The 14,952-nt window shown below is 42.1% G+C and overlaps 1 protein-coding gene across 2 annotated transcripts; it reads left to right on the top strand.

The window, feature by feature from the left end:
* The first annotated feature begins 1,186 nt into the window (after positions 1–1,186).
* LOC129837832 (RNA-binding protein 8A-like) lies at positions 1,187–4,767 on the top strand. Of its 2 annotated transcripts, none has more exons than XM_055904295.1 (6): positions 1,187–1,291; positions 2,103–2,162; positions 2,296–2,373; positions 2,584–2,720; positions 3,799–3,935; positions 4,214–4,767. In XM_055904295.1, exons 1-6 carry the CDS (start codon positions 1,231–1,233, stop codon positions 4,260–4,262), a joined length of 522 nt encoding a protein of 173 aa, XP_055760270.1. In that variant the 5' UTR covers positions 1,187–1,230; the 3' UTR covers positions 4,263–4,767. The 2 variants fall into 2 exon arrangements, with proteins under 2 accessions (XP_055760270.1, XP_055760269.1); XM_055904294.1 differs by having other exon boundaries at positions 1,189–1,297.
* Positions 4,768–14,952: the final 10,185 nt, after the last annotated feature.

Raw genomic sequence — 14,952 nt, 5'->3', positions numbered from 1 at the left:
ATGTTCAGTTTTTTCTGTACTGTTGGATTTTTTTTCTCTACTGGCTATTCTAAAGTAATGATGATACATATTATCATTCATACATACAGCAAGAATGATCCTCTGACATACTGTAAATAAATTGCACATTGCATGAATTAATATAGAAAGACCCATCATTAAGAGAGAAAATATGTAATATGACTTCATTCATTATTTTGCATCTCTCCTATGAATGTAATTATCTCAGCAAATTAGATTGGCTGGACCAGAGATCCCAATGTGACATGTGCCCTAGATGTTGACTTAGCAATTTCTCATAAATATCACCATCCTCTGATTCGTGGATAAAGTACTTTTTGTATTTCCAAGTTCTTTCATTATTTTCCCATCTCTGCATCTTTCTTTGTATGGAGTCTATGATTCACCACAGTGAATGGGAAAAGATTGTGCTGAGATTGCTACTTTCAGCAACTTTTTTACAGAAAGGCAGCCTATTTTGTCGAGGAAGATCACTCTCTCTAGGCATCTGGCAGCTTGGTGAATCGTGGAAGCAGTCAGCATAACTTCCCTCTAGCCAAGTAACCTAACATCACAAGGTTATGTGATGTATGAATTTTTATGATGACCTTTTCCCATTGTGCTGTGCTGTGTGCTGTCCCTGCTCAAATGATTTACATTGAAGTCATTCAGCAGATGCTCTTACACAGTGCGACTTACAGGAGCAATTGGGGTTAAGTGCCTTGCTCAAGAGCACATCGAAATTTGTTCAGCTAGTCAGCTCGTTTACTGGCCCAATACTCTTAACCGCTAGGCTACCTGCCATTTAAATATGTGAAATTCAACTAATAAATTGAAACTAACTGACACAAATAATTCGATGAAAACAATACACGCCCATACTCATGTATTCATTTACAGTATTTCACATTTCTAGTTATAATATAAGGGATAATATTGATACGCTTTCTATAGCGTCTCTGATAACAGGGGTGTATTCATTAGTCAGATTTCGTTAACAGAAACCGTATACTGTTTACTCTAGAAACCAAAGGGAAACAAACAGAACAAACAGAACGGGACCAACCTGCATTTTCCATATAGACACTCTCATTTCCGTTGCAAAACGTTTAGCAACAGACGAAACATTTTGAACTCGGAATCCGACTAATGAAGACACCCTAGTCAGCGATACTTCCCGGATATCATCAACGTTCACGCGCATCAGCGCAAAAAAAGGTGGCTAACAACATGGCGGACGTACTAGATCTTCACGAAGCGGGAGGCGAGGATTTTGCTATGGATGAGGATGGTGATGGTAAAATTTATGGAACAGTAGTTCTGTGTTTTTTTGTGCTTGCTATGGACTCGCTAATAGAGCGTATTTGGGGAGTTTTCGACTAACTGCGTGAATAGTATCCGTAAATCGTGGATGCGTGTTGACTGTTGGGCCTAGTTGCAACCATTCAAACATGCTGGTTGGCTAATATCTTTTTGAATTGTGCCTATTTCGTTTGAAAAATAGGTGTTAACTAGCGAATGTGTACAGTTGCCATTCCAGTTACTGCAATAAATGTTTGTTTGGCATTGTTAAAATATGGCGAGTAGGTTGCGCTAACGCATTAGCAAGCTATCTGGCTAACACAAGTGGTAGCTAGGTAGGCAGTTCATTTGTTTGGAAACTGGGAGATCAGTGTTAATAACTCACCAACTACATAATCAGCATTTCTTCTGTCGACTATTGTAACCCGATGGCGAGTAGCGTGTGAGCTACTGAACGTTAGCTAAACTAGCTTAGCTAATTTACTAGCTAACGTTACACCAATCTAAAATTAACGTATGATAACTAACGTTCATGTTAGCTGACACCCTTTCAACTTGAATGTGACCAATCTAGCTTACTTAACTACTACACCAAGCTAGCTAATTAATTTGTTTGTCAACTGTGAGGTCAAGGTAATAACTTGTCAACTAACCTAGTTATTAGATATGGTTTCTGTCGAGTTAGCTACTGTGCCGTCTTAAAAACGCGTTGGGCTATTCATTAGTTAGGTATACTCTAGCTAAGTCAGTAGTTAACTTTCAGTTCACTAATGTGTGTCTGTAATGTCTTTATTCCCCAGACAGCATCCACAAGTTAAAGGAGAAGGCAAAGAGGAGAAAGGGAAGAGGTTTTGGTTCAGGTGAGTTACCACTGCAGTTCTGACTCCTAACCTGGCTGTATTCTGCTTCTCCAATTTTTCAATAGTGTATGACAGTGTACAATTGTATGTTTGGGGTGGGATGCATGATTTATTTTGTTCTCTGCTGTGCTAGAGGAGGGAGCGAGGTCCAGAGTGAGAGAGGACTATGATACAGTGGAGCAGGATGGAGACGAGCCAGGTCCTCAGAGATGTAAGTGCCATGATGAATTTAGGGTGGACATTCTTTTGTCAGTCACTTCTGAATGGGGGGGTTTGATTTTGTACATCGTTCCAAGTTTTAAAATGCTCATAACAATACGAGTTTAATTTAAATATTGTGTTATAGCAGGTGGTAGCCCTAGTTAACCATAGAGGCAGTTATTTAATTAACAAAGACATGTTTGTGTTTTGATTCTTTCAGCTGTGGAGGGTTGGATTCTTTTCGTGACTGGGGTACATGAAGAGGCCACTGAGGAGGACATCCACGACAAGTTTGCAGAGTTTGGAGAGATCAAGAACCTACATCTGAACCTGGACCGAAGAACGGGTTACCTCAAGGTTAGGCCGAATCCCCATGTCTACACGGCACATTTTAATTTAGGGTTTGTTGCTTGGCCAGTTTTGCCAGGCTAATATTGAGAGTTTCATAATTGTGTAATTTGTTGCACACTGCTCTTTTAAGCCACAAGGTGGCAGCATTACACTGAACATGGACAAATGACCATGTGCTTTTTTGTTGAAATTTAAGGCAAAGCAGACATAAAATTATAGGGTGGTGTAAAGTATACAAGTATTTGCAACATTTTGAATGGTCAAGCTGGACCGAATGATAGTCCAATTCACACAGCTATCAATAATAACGCGTCACTACTACCTCCTCTCATCTGGCAAACTCACTAAACACACATACTGCATTTGTAAATTAAGTCTTGTTTGCTTCAAGAGACAAGGTGCAGTCTTGATGTATAGCATTTACTTTTACTGAAGTATGATAATGATGTACTTTTTCACCAGTGTACATTTAAAACAAGAGATGTTTAGACTTACTGAAGTAGTTTTTTACTGAGTGTCATTTTCTATTAAGATATCTTTACTTTTACCCAAGTATGACAATTGAGTACTTTTTCCATCACTGAAATTCTGTTATTGTCGTTAATCATTTGAAGCACTGTTTAATTTAGGATTTGACAAGCATTCTCCTCGCCCATTTTTGCCATTCCAATATCTGTACAGTCATTAACTGGTTACTAAGTACGGTGTGGTTGGACTATAGCGGGGCATTGAATTCCACAACACTTCCTGCAGCTGCACATCTCAACCTTGGGCATCACACGTTCAGGGAATCCAATGGGCTGCATTAGCTACCTAGCATGGCGCCGCAAAAGCCTGTTTAATTAAGAACCAGCTCCGTTTCGATCACCTCGTCTGCCGTTTTACGTTGTCGGATAATTAGGAATACAGCAACACCTGCCATTTCTGTATTGCTGTATGTTTTCCTGTCCTTTTTAGTCTGGGTTGACAGAGGTACTCGTGTTGACCTGCGACTGTTACGACAAGAAGGGTAAGCCCTTCTCGTTGTAATATTAAGCCTAGAATTTGACTTTCTCGTGGATTTGCTCATCAATTCTTTTCACAGGGTTATACGCTGGTGGAGTATGAGACATACAAAGAAGCCCAGGCAGCCATGGAAGGGTTGAATGGCCAGGACATGATGGGCCAGCCTATCAGTGTGGACTGGGGCTTTGTCAGAGGACCACCCAAGAGCAAGAGGAGGTGAGTGTCGTAGAGTGAGCAGTAGTCTGCTGTGGAGGGTAACTGTAGGGGTTTGGAGCTGTGAGAACACTTGAAACAAGTGGGCAAAACCCCAGAGCTTAACTTGGAATATCTCCATTTCACATTTTAAGGGTAAGATGGGACTTGTTTGGGTCTAATATGAAGAGGGGAACAGAATGGGTGCAGAGGCATGACTTGAATGGGGGAAAAAGAGAAATGACTGATTTCAAGTGTTGTATATGATTTTGTTGAGTTAACCCTCCCTCTGTTTCCCACAGGAGTGGTGGACGTAGACGCAGCAGGAGTCCAGACAGGAGACGGCGTTGATTTCCCACATAGCACAGCCCTAATTCTGAGCAAGGACTGTTGTCATCTGCTCTTGAAAGGGTTATTTTTTTAAATTACATTTGCATTCTGTAATAGCGTTAACTTTACTTTAATGTCTCTATGGTAATCAACTGTTAAATTGCAAATGGCCCTGACAAGTGTGCTTTAGAGCCAAAATTATTAGTAGTTCCAGCAAAATGGCAGGGTTGCCATTTTTTTTTTTACTGAAATAAAGAACACCAAATACACTGATCAGTGAAACTTTGTTTGCATCAACAACAAACTGTTTTAAAGTAGTGGTATGTGTTTTCTTATGGATCCCTTGATTCTGTTTCAAGGTTTAATTTGGTTATGTTCTGGGCCATGTTTCCCAAAAGCTTCTTAAGGCTATAAGTTCATTGTTAGAACCATAGGATCCTTGGTTTTCATGATGGACTTAGCCTTAAGATGCTCTGGGCATTTGTGTGGCCTTATGTATTACATGGGAATAAAACAATTAAGTGAATCGTGTCTGCCATGGTCATTGTTTTGTTAGGATGTTACAAATGTTTTATTCTCTATATATTTGTATACACTTAACAAAAGTATAAACGCAACATGTAAAGTGTTGGTTCATGATCTGAATTTAAAGATCCCAGAAACTGTCCATTTGCACAAAATGTATTTCTCTCAAATGTTATGCACAAATTTGTTTACATCCCTGTTAGTGAGTATTTTTCTTGCCAAGATAATCCATCCACTTGACAGGTGGGGTGTATCAAGAAGCTGATTAAACGGCATGATCATTACACAGAGCACCTTGTGCTGGGGACAGAAGGTCACTCTAAAATATGCAGTTTTGTCACATAACACAATGCCACAGATGTCTCAAGTTGAGGAAGTGTGCAATTGGCATGCTGACTTCAGGAATGTTGCCAGAGAATTTAATGTTAATTTCTACCATAAGCTGCTCCAATGTTTTAGAGAATTTGGCAGTGCGTCCAACCAATTTTTTAAAAGATATGTGACCAACATATGCATAGGCGTCACTGCAGTCCCTGGTTCGATTCCAGGCTGTATCACATCTGGTTGTGATTGGGAGTCCCATAGGGTGGAGCACAATTGGCCCGGGGTAGGCAGTCATTGTAAATAAGAATTTGTTCTTAAACTGACTTGCCTTGTTAAAGGTTAACTAAAAAATGAAATCTGTATTCCCATGTGAAATTCATAGATTTGGGTCTAATTTATTATTTTGACTGATTTCCTTATATGAACTGTAGGTCATTGCATGATGCGTTTATATTTTTGTTCAGTTTATATGTATATTTATAAACTGGTGGTTCGAGCCCTGAATTCTGATTGGCTGATAGTCGTGGTATACCACGGGTATGACAAAACATTTATTTTTAACTGCTCTAATTACATTGGTAACCAGTTTATAATAACAATATGGCACCTCTTGCCTTATTGCTTAAGTATATCACAGGAGGTTGATGGCACTTGTGGTAATTACTGGAGCAGAATTAGTGGAATGGTATCAAACACATGGTTTCACGGTGTTTAATGTCATTCAATTTGCTCCGTTCCGGCCATTATTATGAGCCATTCTCCCCCCAACAGCCTCCTGTGATGTATGCATGTACAGTATATGTATATAAATCTATCAACCTTTATGCAAGATACTGAAATGTACAGGTACAGTGCCTTCAGAAAGTAGTCATACCCCTTGATTTATTCCACGTTTTGTTACAGCTTGAATTCAAAACAGAATACTTTTTTCTCTCACCCATCTACACAAAACCCCATAATGACAAAGTGGAGACATGTTTTAGAAATCTTTGCTAATTTAAGTATTCACACCCCTGGGTCAATAGTTTGTTGAAGCACCTTTGGTGGCGACTACAGCTTTGAGTTGTCCTGGGTATGTCTATCAGATTTGCACATCTAGAATGGATTTTCTCCCATTCTTCCTTGCAGATTTTTTCCTGCTCTGTTAAGTTAGATGGGGAGTGGTGGTGAACAGCAGTCTTCAAGACTTTCAATGGGATCCAAGTTTAGGTTTTGGCTGGGCCACTCAAGGACTCACATTCTTGTTCTTTAGCCATTCCAGCATTGCTTTGGCTGTATGCTTAGGGTCATTGTCCTGTTGGAATACAAATCTTTGCCCCAGTCTAAGGTCACTCTGAAGCAGGTTCTCATCAAGGACTGGCCTGTATTTGGCTTCATTCATTGTTCCCTCTACCCTAACCAGTCCCCTAGTCCCTGCCACTAAAAACATCCCCACAGCTTGACGATGCTACCACCATGCTTCACGGTAGGGACGGTGTTAGACAGGTGATGAGCTGTGCCTGGTTTTCTCCAGACATAGTGCTTTGCATTCAGGCCAAAGAGTTAAATTTGTCTTATGATCTCAGTCTTTCGAGTGCCTTTTTGCAAACTCCAGGGGCCTCATAACAGTTCCTTAAATTTCACACTAAATATGTGCTTGCGCCATTTTTGAAAAGTCAGTGCAGATATAAATGTTGACATTTATAAACTTGGCACACACCATACATTGGCATGCTTCCTTTACATAAACTACCGGCCTATTTACTGTGTTGGCAGAATGTTTTACATTTTATCAGTAATTTATGCTGTATCTGGAAAAGGAATACATCCGTTTCTTAAAGTGAAAACCATGGCAAATTGTCGTGGACCTGTCAGCAGATCGTTTGATTTCAACAATGTTTTGCATCGACTTTTCCACCAAACCTGAATAAAATAGGATGAACTGCCTATTTCTCGTGTGTTTTTGTTCTAGTTTACTTTTTTATTTATATTATATAGTAGGCCTACTATTGATATTCATTACTACATCATTGGGAAAGAGCAAGCAAGAAAGGCCTTTCACTGTACTTGTGCACATGACAACATAAACTTGATACATAGGCCTACTTTAATGTAAAACTTGAAATACATATAGCCTATATATTTACTAGGCTACTAGGTCAAATTAAATCAGAGATGCACATGGTAATTTGTTTTATGGCTCCTTCGGGAAGTTGAAGCCATCATGGCCAGAAAAAGTGAGGAATATCTTTTCAATGGCTATGAAAATAAAATAAATAAGGAAAATATTTCTGTCTAGTTATTTTAGATTCAAAAAATAAAATCTAAAACAAGAATGGATGCTTTCTTGTTAATCTGTTAAACCCTCTTTAAAAAAAAAAGCTTTTCATCATATCCCACATTTGCATAAAATACTTACTTTACAGCATATGCATGGTCTAAAGTTTGCATGGAGGTTTGCGTGTATAAATGTGACCTTTGCACGAAAACTGACGCAGGCACATTTTGGGGTATATTTTGTACATACAGTATGCACGGTATATTAATGAAGCCCCTGGCGTGCTGTCATGTGTCTTTTTCTCAGGAGTGCTTTCCATCTGGCCACTCTCCCATAAAGCCCAGATTGGTGAAGTACTGTAGAGACGGTTGTCCTTCTGGCAGGTTCTTCCATCTCAGCCAATGAACTCTGTAGTTCTGTCAGAGTGGACATTGGGTTCTTGGTCACCTCCCTCACCAAGGCCCTTCTTGCCTGGTTGCTCAGTTTGGTCCGATGGCTGCTCTAGGGTAGTAGAGAGTCTGGGTAGTTCCATATTTGTTCCATTTCCAATGATGGAGACCACTGTTGTTTTATACCCATCCACAGTTATATGCCTTATCCAGTGGCGATTTTAGCATGTACATCTTTGTGGGGCAAACCACATTTTGTTTAGATGTATGCCAGCAAAGCCACTACACTACACAACACTAAACAATACATTAATTGCACTGTAATGGTGACAAACGGTGCCCACAAACTGTTAGGGCCTACATAAAGCTGTTCCAACAGCAGAGTCCCAACACCTTACCACTGCTACATCTGGCTATCAGCGGAGCCTTGTCTGGCAGTGAAACAGTTCATTCAGCCTCATTTACTGCCTTTAAAAAAACATATCTGATATGGCTGACTTGCTTTAACAAATGTGGTTTCTGCTGACAATTGAGAAGTACAAACTATGGCATAAGGGGATGACGAGAGGATAAGAAGCAATCTGTCATTTCAATTAAGACATTAATGAGCGAGCTAGGACGGACGTAGTCATAACTATTTGTTCAGCACTTTTAAATGCAGTGACAGAATTCAGCACATGGGCTCTATTCTCCCTGTACACCAAGCCAGAACCGTAGGATAAATAAAGGGGGCATATAAGCAGACATATAAGCAATGAAAGCTCTTACACTATTCAATGACATATCTATAAAACTGGCTATAGGCTAAATGTGCACCAACAAGTCTGAACAGTAGGTTAAGTTATGAGGGGAAAAGGGACAAAATGATTAGGGTGAGGCACATGGGCTACCAACAGCTTACTACACAAAATACACTAAGTATTACTTTCTTAGCTACAGAATACATATCTCCCTGGCATATTTACATCACTTAAGCAGCAGCATACAATATATTTTTGGACTCACCTTGTTGTGCTCACTTGAACAGGAAGGTGGCGCGGCAGGCCTTCGTGGGCAAATTTTGTCATCAAACTTTGTCATCAATATCTGGCATTCTCTGGATTCATGGTGCTTTCAAGACAACTGGGAACACTGAAAAAAACAAGGTCAAAACATGATGACGTCAATTATCTTCAGATCAGAGCTCTAGAAAGAGGCCTGAGTTCCCGACTTGCAATTTCAAGTTGGATGACTGTTCAAAACGTATTTTTCCAGTCTGTACTCATTTTCTTCTGAGTTTCCAGTTGAGAGTTTCCAGTTGTTTTGCTGGATTGACAGCATGGCTAATGTTGAATGTTTATCATTTTAACATTTTAAGCTTGGAAAAGAGACCCTTAAACTCAGACTTGGACCACACACCCACTCCCCTGAATAGCAGGCTAGTGATTGCTTTGCAATGTTTGCAGTTAGCCACTGATTCCTTCCAAACTTTCATTGTTTAATTTGCGATTTCCAACTTGTTGTGTAATGTTTATGTCCAATGGCCGATGAGCACCGATTCTTTTTATCTACACTGCTCAAAAAAATAAAGGGAACACTTAAACAACACAATGTAACTCCAAGTCAATCACACTTCTGTGAAATCAAACTGTCCACTTAGGAAGCAACACTGATTGACAATAAATTTCACATGCTGTTGTGCAAATGGAATAGACAAAAGGTGGAAATTATAGGCAATTAGCAAGACACCCCCAAAAAAGGAGTGATTCTGCAGGTGGTGACCACAGACCACTTCTCAGTTCCTATGCTTCCTGGCTGATGTTTTGGTCACTTTTGAATGCTGGCGGTGCTCTCACTCTAGTGGTAGCATGAGACGGAGTCTACAACCCACACAAGTGACTCAGGTAGTGCAGCTCATCCAGGATGGCACATCAATGCGAGCTGTGGCAAAAAGGTTTGCTGTGTCTGTCAGCGTAGTGTCCAGAGCATGGAGGCGCTACCAGGAGACAGGCCAGTACATCAAGAGACGTGGAGGAGGCCGTAGGAGGGCAACAACCCAGCAGCAGGACCGCTACCTCTGCCTTTGTGCAAGGAGGTGCACTGCCAGAGCCCTGCAAAATGACCTCCAGCAGGCCACAAATGTGCATGTGTCAGCATATGGTCTCACAAGGGGTCTGAGGATCTCATCTCGGTACCTATTGGCAGTCAGGCTACCTCTGGCGAGCACATGGAGGGCTGTGCGGCCCCACAAAGAAATGCCACCCCTCACCATGACTGACTCATCGCCAAACCGGTCATGCTGGAGGATGTTGCAGGCAGCAGAACGAGTCTCCACGGCTTCTCCAGACTCTGTCACGTCTGTCACATGTGCTCAGTGTGAACCTGCTTTCATCTGTGAAGAGCACAGGGCGCCAGTGGTGAATTTGCCAATCTTGGTGTTCTCTGACAAATGCCAAACGTCCTGCACGGTGTTGGGCTGTAAGCACAACCCCCACCTGTGGACGTCGGGCCCTCATACCACCCTCATGGAGTCTGTTTCTGACCGTTTGAGCAGACACATGCACATTTGTGGCCTGCTGGAGGTCATTTTGCAGGGCGCTGGCAGTGCACCTCCTTGCACAAAGGCGGAGGTAGCGGTCCTGCTGCTGGGTTGTTGCCCTCCTACGGCCTCCTCCACGTCTCCTGATGTACTGGCCTGTCTCCTGGTAGCGCCTCCATGCTCTGGACACTACGCTGACAGACACAGCAAACCTTTTTGCCACAGCTCGCATTGATGTGCCATCCTGGATGAACTGCACTACCTGTGTGGGTTGTAGACTCCGTCTCATGCTACCACTAGAGTGAGAGCACCGCCAGCATTCAAAAATGACCAAAACATCAGCCAGGAAGCATAGGAACTGAGAAGTGGTCTGTGGTCACCACCTGCAGAATCACTCCTTTTTTGGGGGTGTCTTGCTAATTGCCTATAATTTCCACCTTTTGTCTATTCCATTTGCACAACAGCATGTGAAATTTATTGTCAATCAGTGTTGCTTCCTAAGTGGACAGTTTGATTTCACAGAAGTGTGATTGACTTGGAGTTACATTGTGTTGTTTAAGTGTTCCCTTTATTTTTTTGAGCAGTGTATAATTTCTCTACATTATTTCTCTTCATATGACAAGGATTGAAAAGGATTTGCTAGTAGATTGTCAACTTGATTCATGATGATGACTGCTAGCTAAGATTTTGAAAGTATGATGTTGACATGATCAGTCCAATCAAAGCTACGGTAGATATAACTTGATTTGACGTAATTTTATCTGTGGCCAATGACCTTGAACCTTCTTGGATGGGCACTTCTAATGTAACTCTATGGCAGCAACCAAGAGGCATGAATTTTTTTAGCTCCACCTGTAGATTTTGCAGTGACATGGTGTCCCCATGAGTGACAGAACACTGAGCCAATCATGGCGCAACTAGAGAACATTACCAACTCCTACACTTCGTATTTTCTGCTGGCTGCCCCACCACCACAGAAAGCACTGAGCTAGGCTGAAACACCTGTGTTTTGGAGCTGCCTTACTCAAGAAAGGAAAAAAAGAGACCATGTTTGTATGCAGCTTTATTAACTCACCTTCCCTGAATGACGGGTCGCCACTGGCCTCATCACAATTCTATGTTGGACATCTACAGACAGTTCCTTGAACTTCATGGTATAGTTACTGCTCTGACTTGCGCTTCTTCTTCTTCTTCCTCTTTGAGATTGGGTTGGCAGGTCGCATCCAACTTTTAGGTGCATACACCGCCACCTGCTGTACTGGAGTGTGAGGCCAGTCACAGCCTACCTACATGAACGTCCGGTAATACAGATTGGAAAAAAAGGAAAATTACCCTGCCAACTATTAGCCCTCACTAAAAACACCACCCTATTCCACTACTAACCCTATCTGATCCTACTAGAGGCCTGCAGCCTGGGAGAACAGTACACTACCACTCAACACCCCCTGCAAATCTTCAGCAGTAATACTTCGCAATCAAATCAAAGTTTATTTGTCACGTGCGCAAATACAACAGTGAACAATGCCACTTAATATAATGTTTACATACCCTACATTGCGCATCGCATATGTATATACTGTACTCTATACCACCTACTGCATCTTGCCATCTTTATGTAATAGATGTATCACTAGCCACTTTAAACAATGCCACTTAATATAATGTTTACATACCATACCCTACATTACTCATCTCATATGTATATACTGTACTCGATACCATCTACTGCATCTTGCCTATGCCGTTCTGTACCATCACTCATTCATATATTTTTATGTACATATTCTTCATCCCTTTACACTTGTGTGTATAAGGTAGCTGTTGTGAAATTGTTAGGTTAGATTACTCGTTGGTTATTACTGCATTGTCGGAACTGGAAGCACAAGCATTTCGCTACACTCGCATTAACATCTGCTAACCATGTGTATGTGACAAATAAAATTAGATTTGATTTGAAATGCTTACTTACAAGCCCTTAACCAACAGGTATTAAGTAAACAATAGATAAGTAAAGAAATGTGGCGGGACACAATGCATAGTCCAGGTAGCCATTTGATTAGCTGTTCAGGAATCTTATGGCTTGGGGGTAAAAGCTGTTGAGAAGCCTTTTGGTCCTAGACTTGGCACTCCGGTACCACTTGCCATGCGGTAGCAGAGAGAACAGTGTATGACTGGGGTGGCTGAAGTCTTTGACAATTCTTAGGGCCTTCCTCTGACACCTCTTGGTATAGGAGGTCCTGGTTGGCAGGCATCTTAGCCCCAGTGATGTACTAGGCCATACGCACTACCCTCTGTAGTGACTTGCGGTCGGAGGCTGAGCAGTTGCCGTACCAGGCAGTGATGCAACCAGTCAGGATACGCTCGATGTTGCAGCTGTAGAACCTTTTGAGGATCTGAGGACCCATGACAAATCTTTTTAGTTTCCTGAGGGGGGAATAGGCTTTTGTTGTGCCCTCTTTACAACTGTCTTGGTGTGTTTGGACCATTCTAGTTTGTTGGTGATGTGGACAGCAAGGAACTTGAAGCTCTCAACCTGCTCCACTTGCAGCCCCCTCGATGAGAATGGGGGTGTGCTCTGCCCTCCTTTTCCAGGAGTCCACAATCATCTCCTTTGTCTTGATCACGTTGAGGGAGAGGTTGTTATCCCAAGTACTTCTCTGCAGCTGCCACCACACAACCTCTATTTTCTGTGACTTACGTTCCATTTATGCAGTACAGTTGACAACCATGGCTATGAATGCTAAGAAACCCACCTTACTGAAGCACATATTATTCACAGCCCTCTCTATTGGTCTCTGCATACTCCAGGAATCATTTCAGGATCCCTCACCCTGTACCCATCTTCCTCTACCACTGTTTTCGCTGCTTCAGCGCGCACACACACACACACACACACACTACTGTGACCCTGGCAACCTCAACCTATCTTTCTCTCATCGGACACCTCCGATCACCAGCCCCATGGGCACCCCCACAGCTTACACACGTTACTTTCTCCACCGGTACTTCACATTCCTTTATCTCATTACCTACTGCACACTCCTTACATCTAGGAATCTCCCTCAGATACACTGCTGCAACATGACCATAAGCTTGTCACCTAAAACACTACTATTTTTGGAATGAAAGCTCTCACGAGATAACTAACACATCCTAACTTGACCTTGTCAGGCAAAGACTCTGCCTCAAAACTCAGCAGGTCAGACAACGTCTTCTGTTTCACCATGCTCTCCACCGGGTCTGCGTCGCACCAAACGACGGGCGTCACACCAAACGACGGGCGTCACAGACACTAGGAATCTTCCATTAAAGCTGATCTTCCTCAACACTTAATGCTACCCACGTTATCACTCCTTTCAGCGGTGCCGTGCTCTGAAGAGCAAAGCAAGTCACAGTTATTGTCCCTAGTACCGTAGTCCAGGGCGCCCGCTCCTTCTGGACAGAAGAAACATAATAAAGTCCACTTCGAGTTACTTTCACCAACCTCTTCTCTACCCAACCTGACACCACATATGGATCAGATAGAATACAAGGATCCATTCTCTCCACAAATCTCACTCCCACTGGGACAGAACCATCCCTGTCATCATCGGGACGAGGAATGAACTTGGCGGTCCTCACCGCAGGTGCTTCACCCTCACTCTTGTCAGGTTCCATCTCTGAGCTACCAGAGCACATATCCCTCTTTTCCCACTTGATGGCAACCTTCCTCACAACATCGCTTCCCTACACTCAGTTCCTTTTCAACGGTCACCACTGCACCTGCCACCGCATTGAATTAATCCTCACTCTTGTCATGTTCAATTTCCTTCTGTAGCTCTTCCAAAGGTTCTGTGTGATCCTCTATTCCATATTCACTCAAAACATGTTAAACCTTTCTCCTTTTTTTCTTCTCCACCCGCCATCTTCTTCTTCATCATATTTTCCAGAAGGCTTGTGAAATCCCCCGCTCCATATTCACTCATAATATGTTCCATTTTCCTCCTTTCTTTCCTGTCCACCATCTTACAGGTCAGGTCATCTCGACTCGGAGCCCGGTGGAAACCCTTGTCTTGTCTCAAAATCTTCTGACATTCACTGTCAACTGTAAGACCTTATATAGACAGGGGTGTTTCTTTCTAAATCATGTCCAAACAATTGAATTGGCTACAGGTAGACTCCAATCAAGTTGTAGTGATATCTCAAGGACAATCAAAGGAAATTAGATGCACCTGAGCTCAATTTGGAGTGTCATAGAAAAGGGGTGTGAATACTTATGTAAATTAGATATTAATGTTTTTCATTTTCAATACATTTGCAAACATTTCTAAAAACAGTTTTTCACTTTGTCATTATTGGGTATTGTGTGTAGATGGGTGATAAAAATAAAAAATGTCATCCGTTTTGAATTCATGCTGTAACACAACAAAATGTGGAATAGGTTAATTAAGGAGTATGAATACGTTCTGAAGGCACAAGTTTGCACGTTAGCTAAATCACCCAGATGACCTCATCGAAGGAACAGTTCCCGCCCCATCCCTAGACTTGAAACGATTGCCTACCTCTCATTTCTCTGCAGCCAATCGGCGAATGAAGTCCCCCCCCCCTCCACCGTTTCCAGTTGACGTTAGCTACACTGGGACATTTCAGTCAAAAAGTATCTTGTGGTCATTGGTGTTTTGGATTGGCAGTCAACTTCAGTCTGTTTTGCGATTGGCA

This window comes from Salvelinus fontinalis, chromosome 38 (genome assembly GCF_029448725.1).
Source record: "Salvelinus fontinalis isolate EN_2023a chromosome 38, ASM2944872v1, whole genome shotgun sequence".
NCBI lineage: Eukaryota > Metazoa > Chordata > Actinopteri > Salmoniformes > Salmonidae > Salvelinus > Salvelinus fontinalis.
The sequence above is the reverse complement of the archived record's forward strand: the minus strand, read 5'-3'. Positions and strand labels throughout refer to the sequence as shown.

Bases quoted from the DNA above. Each gene is read 5' to 3' on its own strand.
- LOC129837832 (XM_055904294.1), top strand. From the start codon at position 1,231: ATGGCGGACGTACTAGATCTTCACGAAGCGGGAGGCGAGGATTTTGCT. The intron at 2,721-3,798 runs GTTAGGCCGAAT...TTCTTTTCACAG, and splicing joins GAAGAACGGGTTACCTCAAG to GGTTATACGCTGGTGGAGTA. The intron at 3,936-4,213 runs GTGAGTGTCGTA...TGTTTCCCACAG, and splicing joins CCACCCAAGAGCAAGAGGAG to GAGTGGTGGACGTAGACGCA.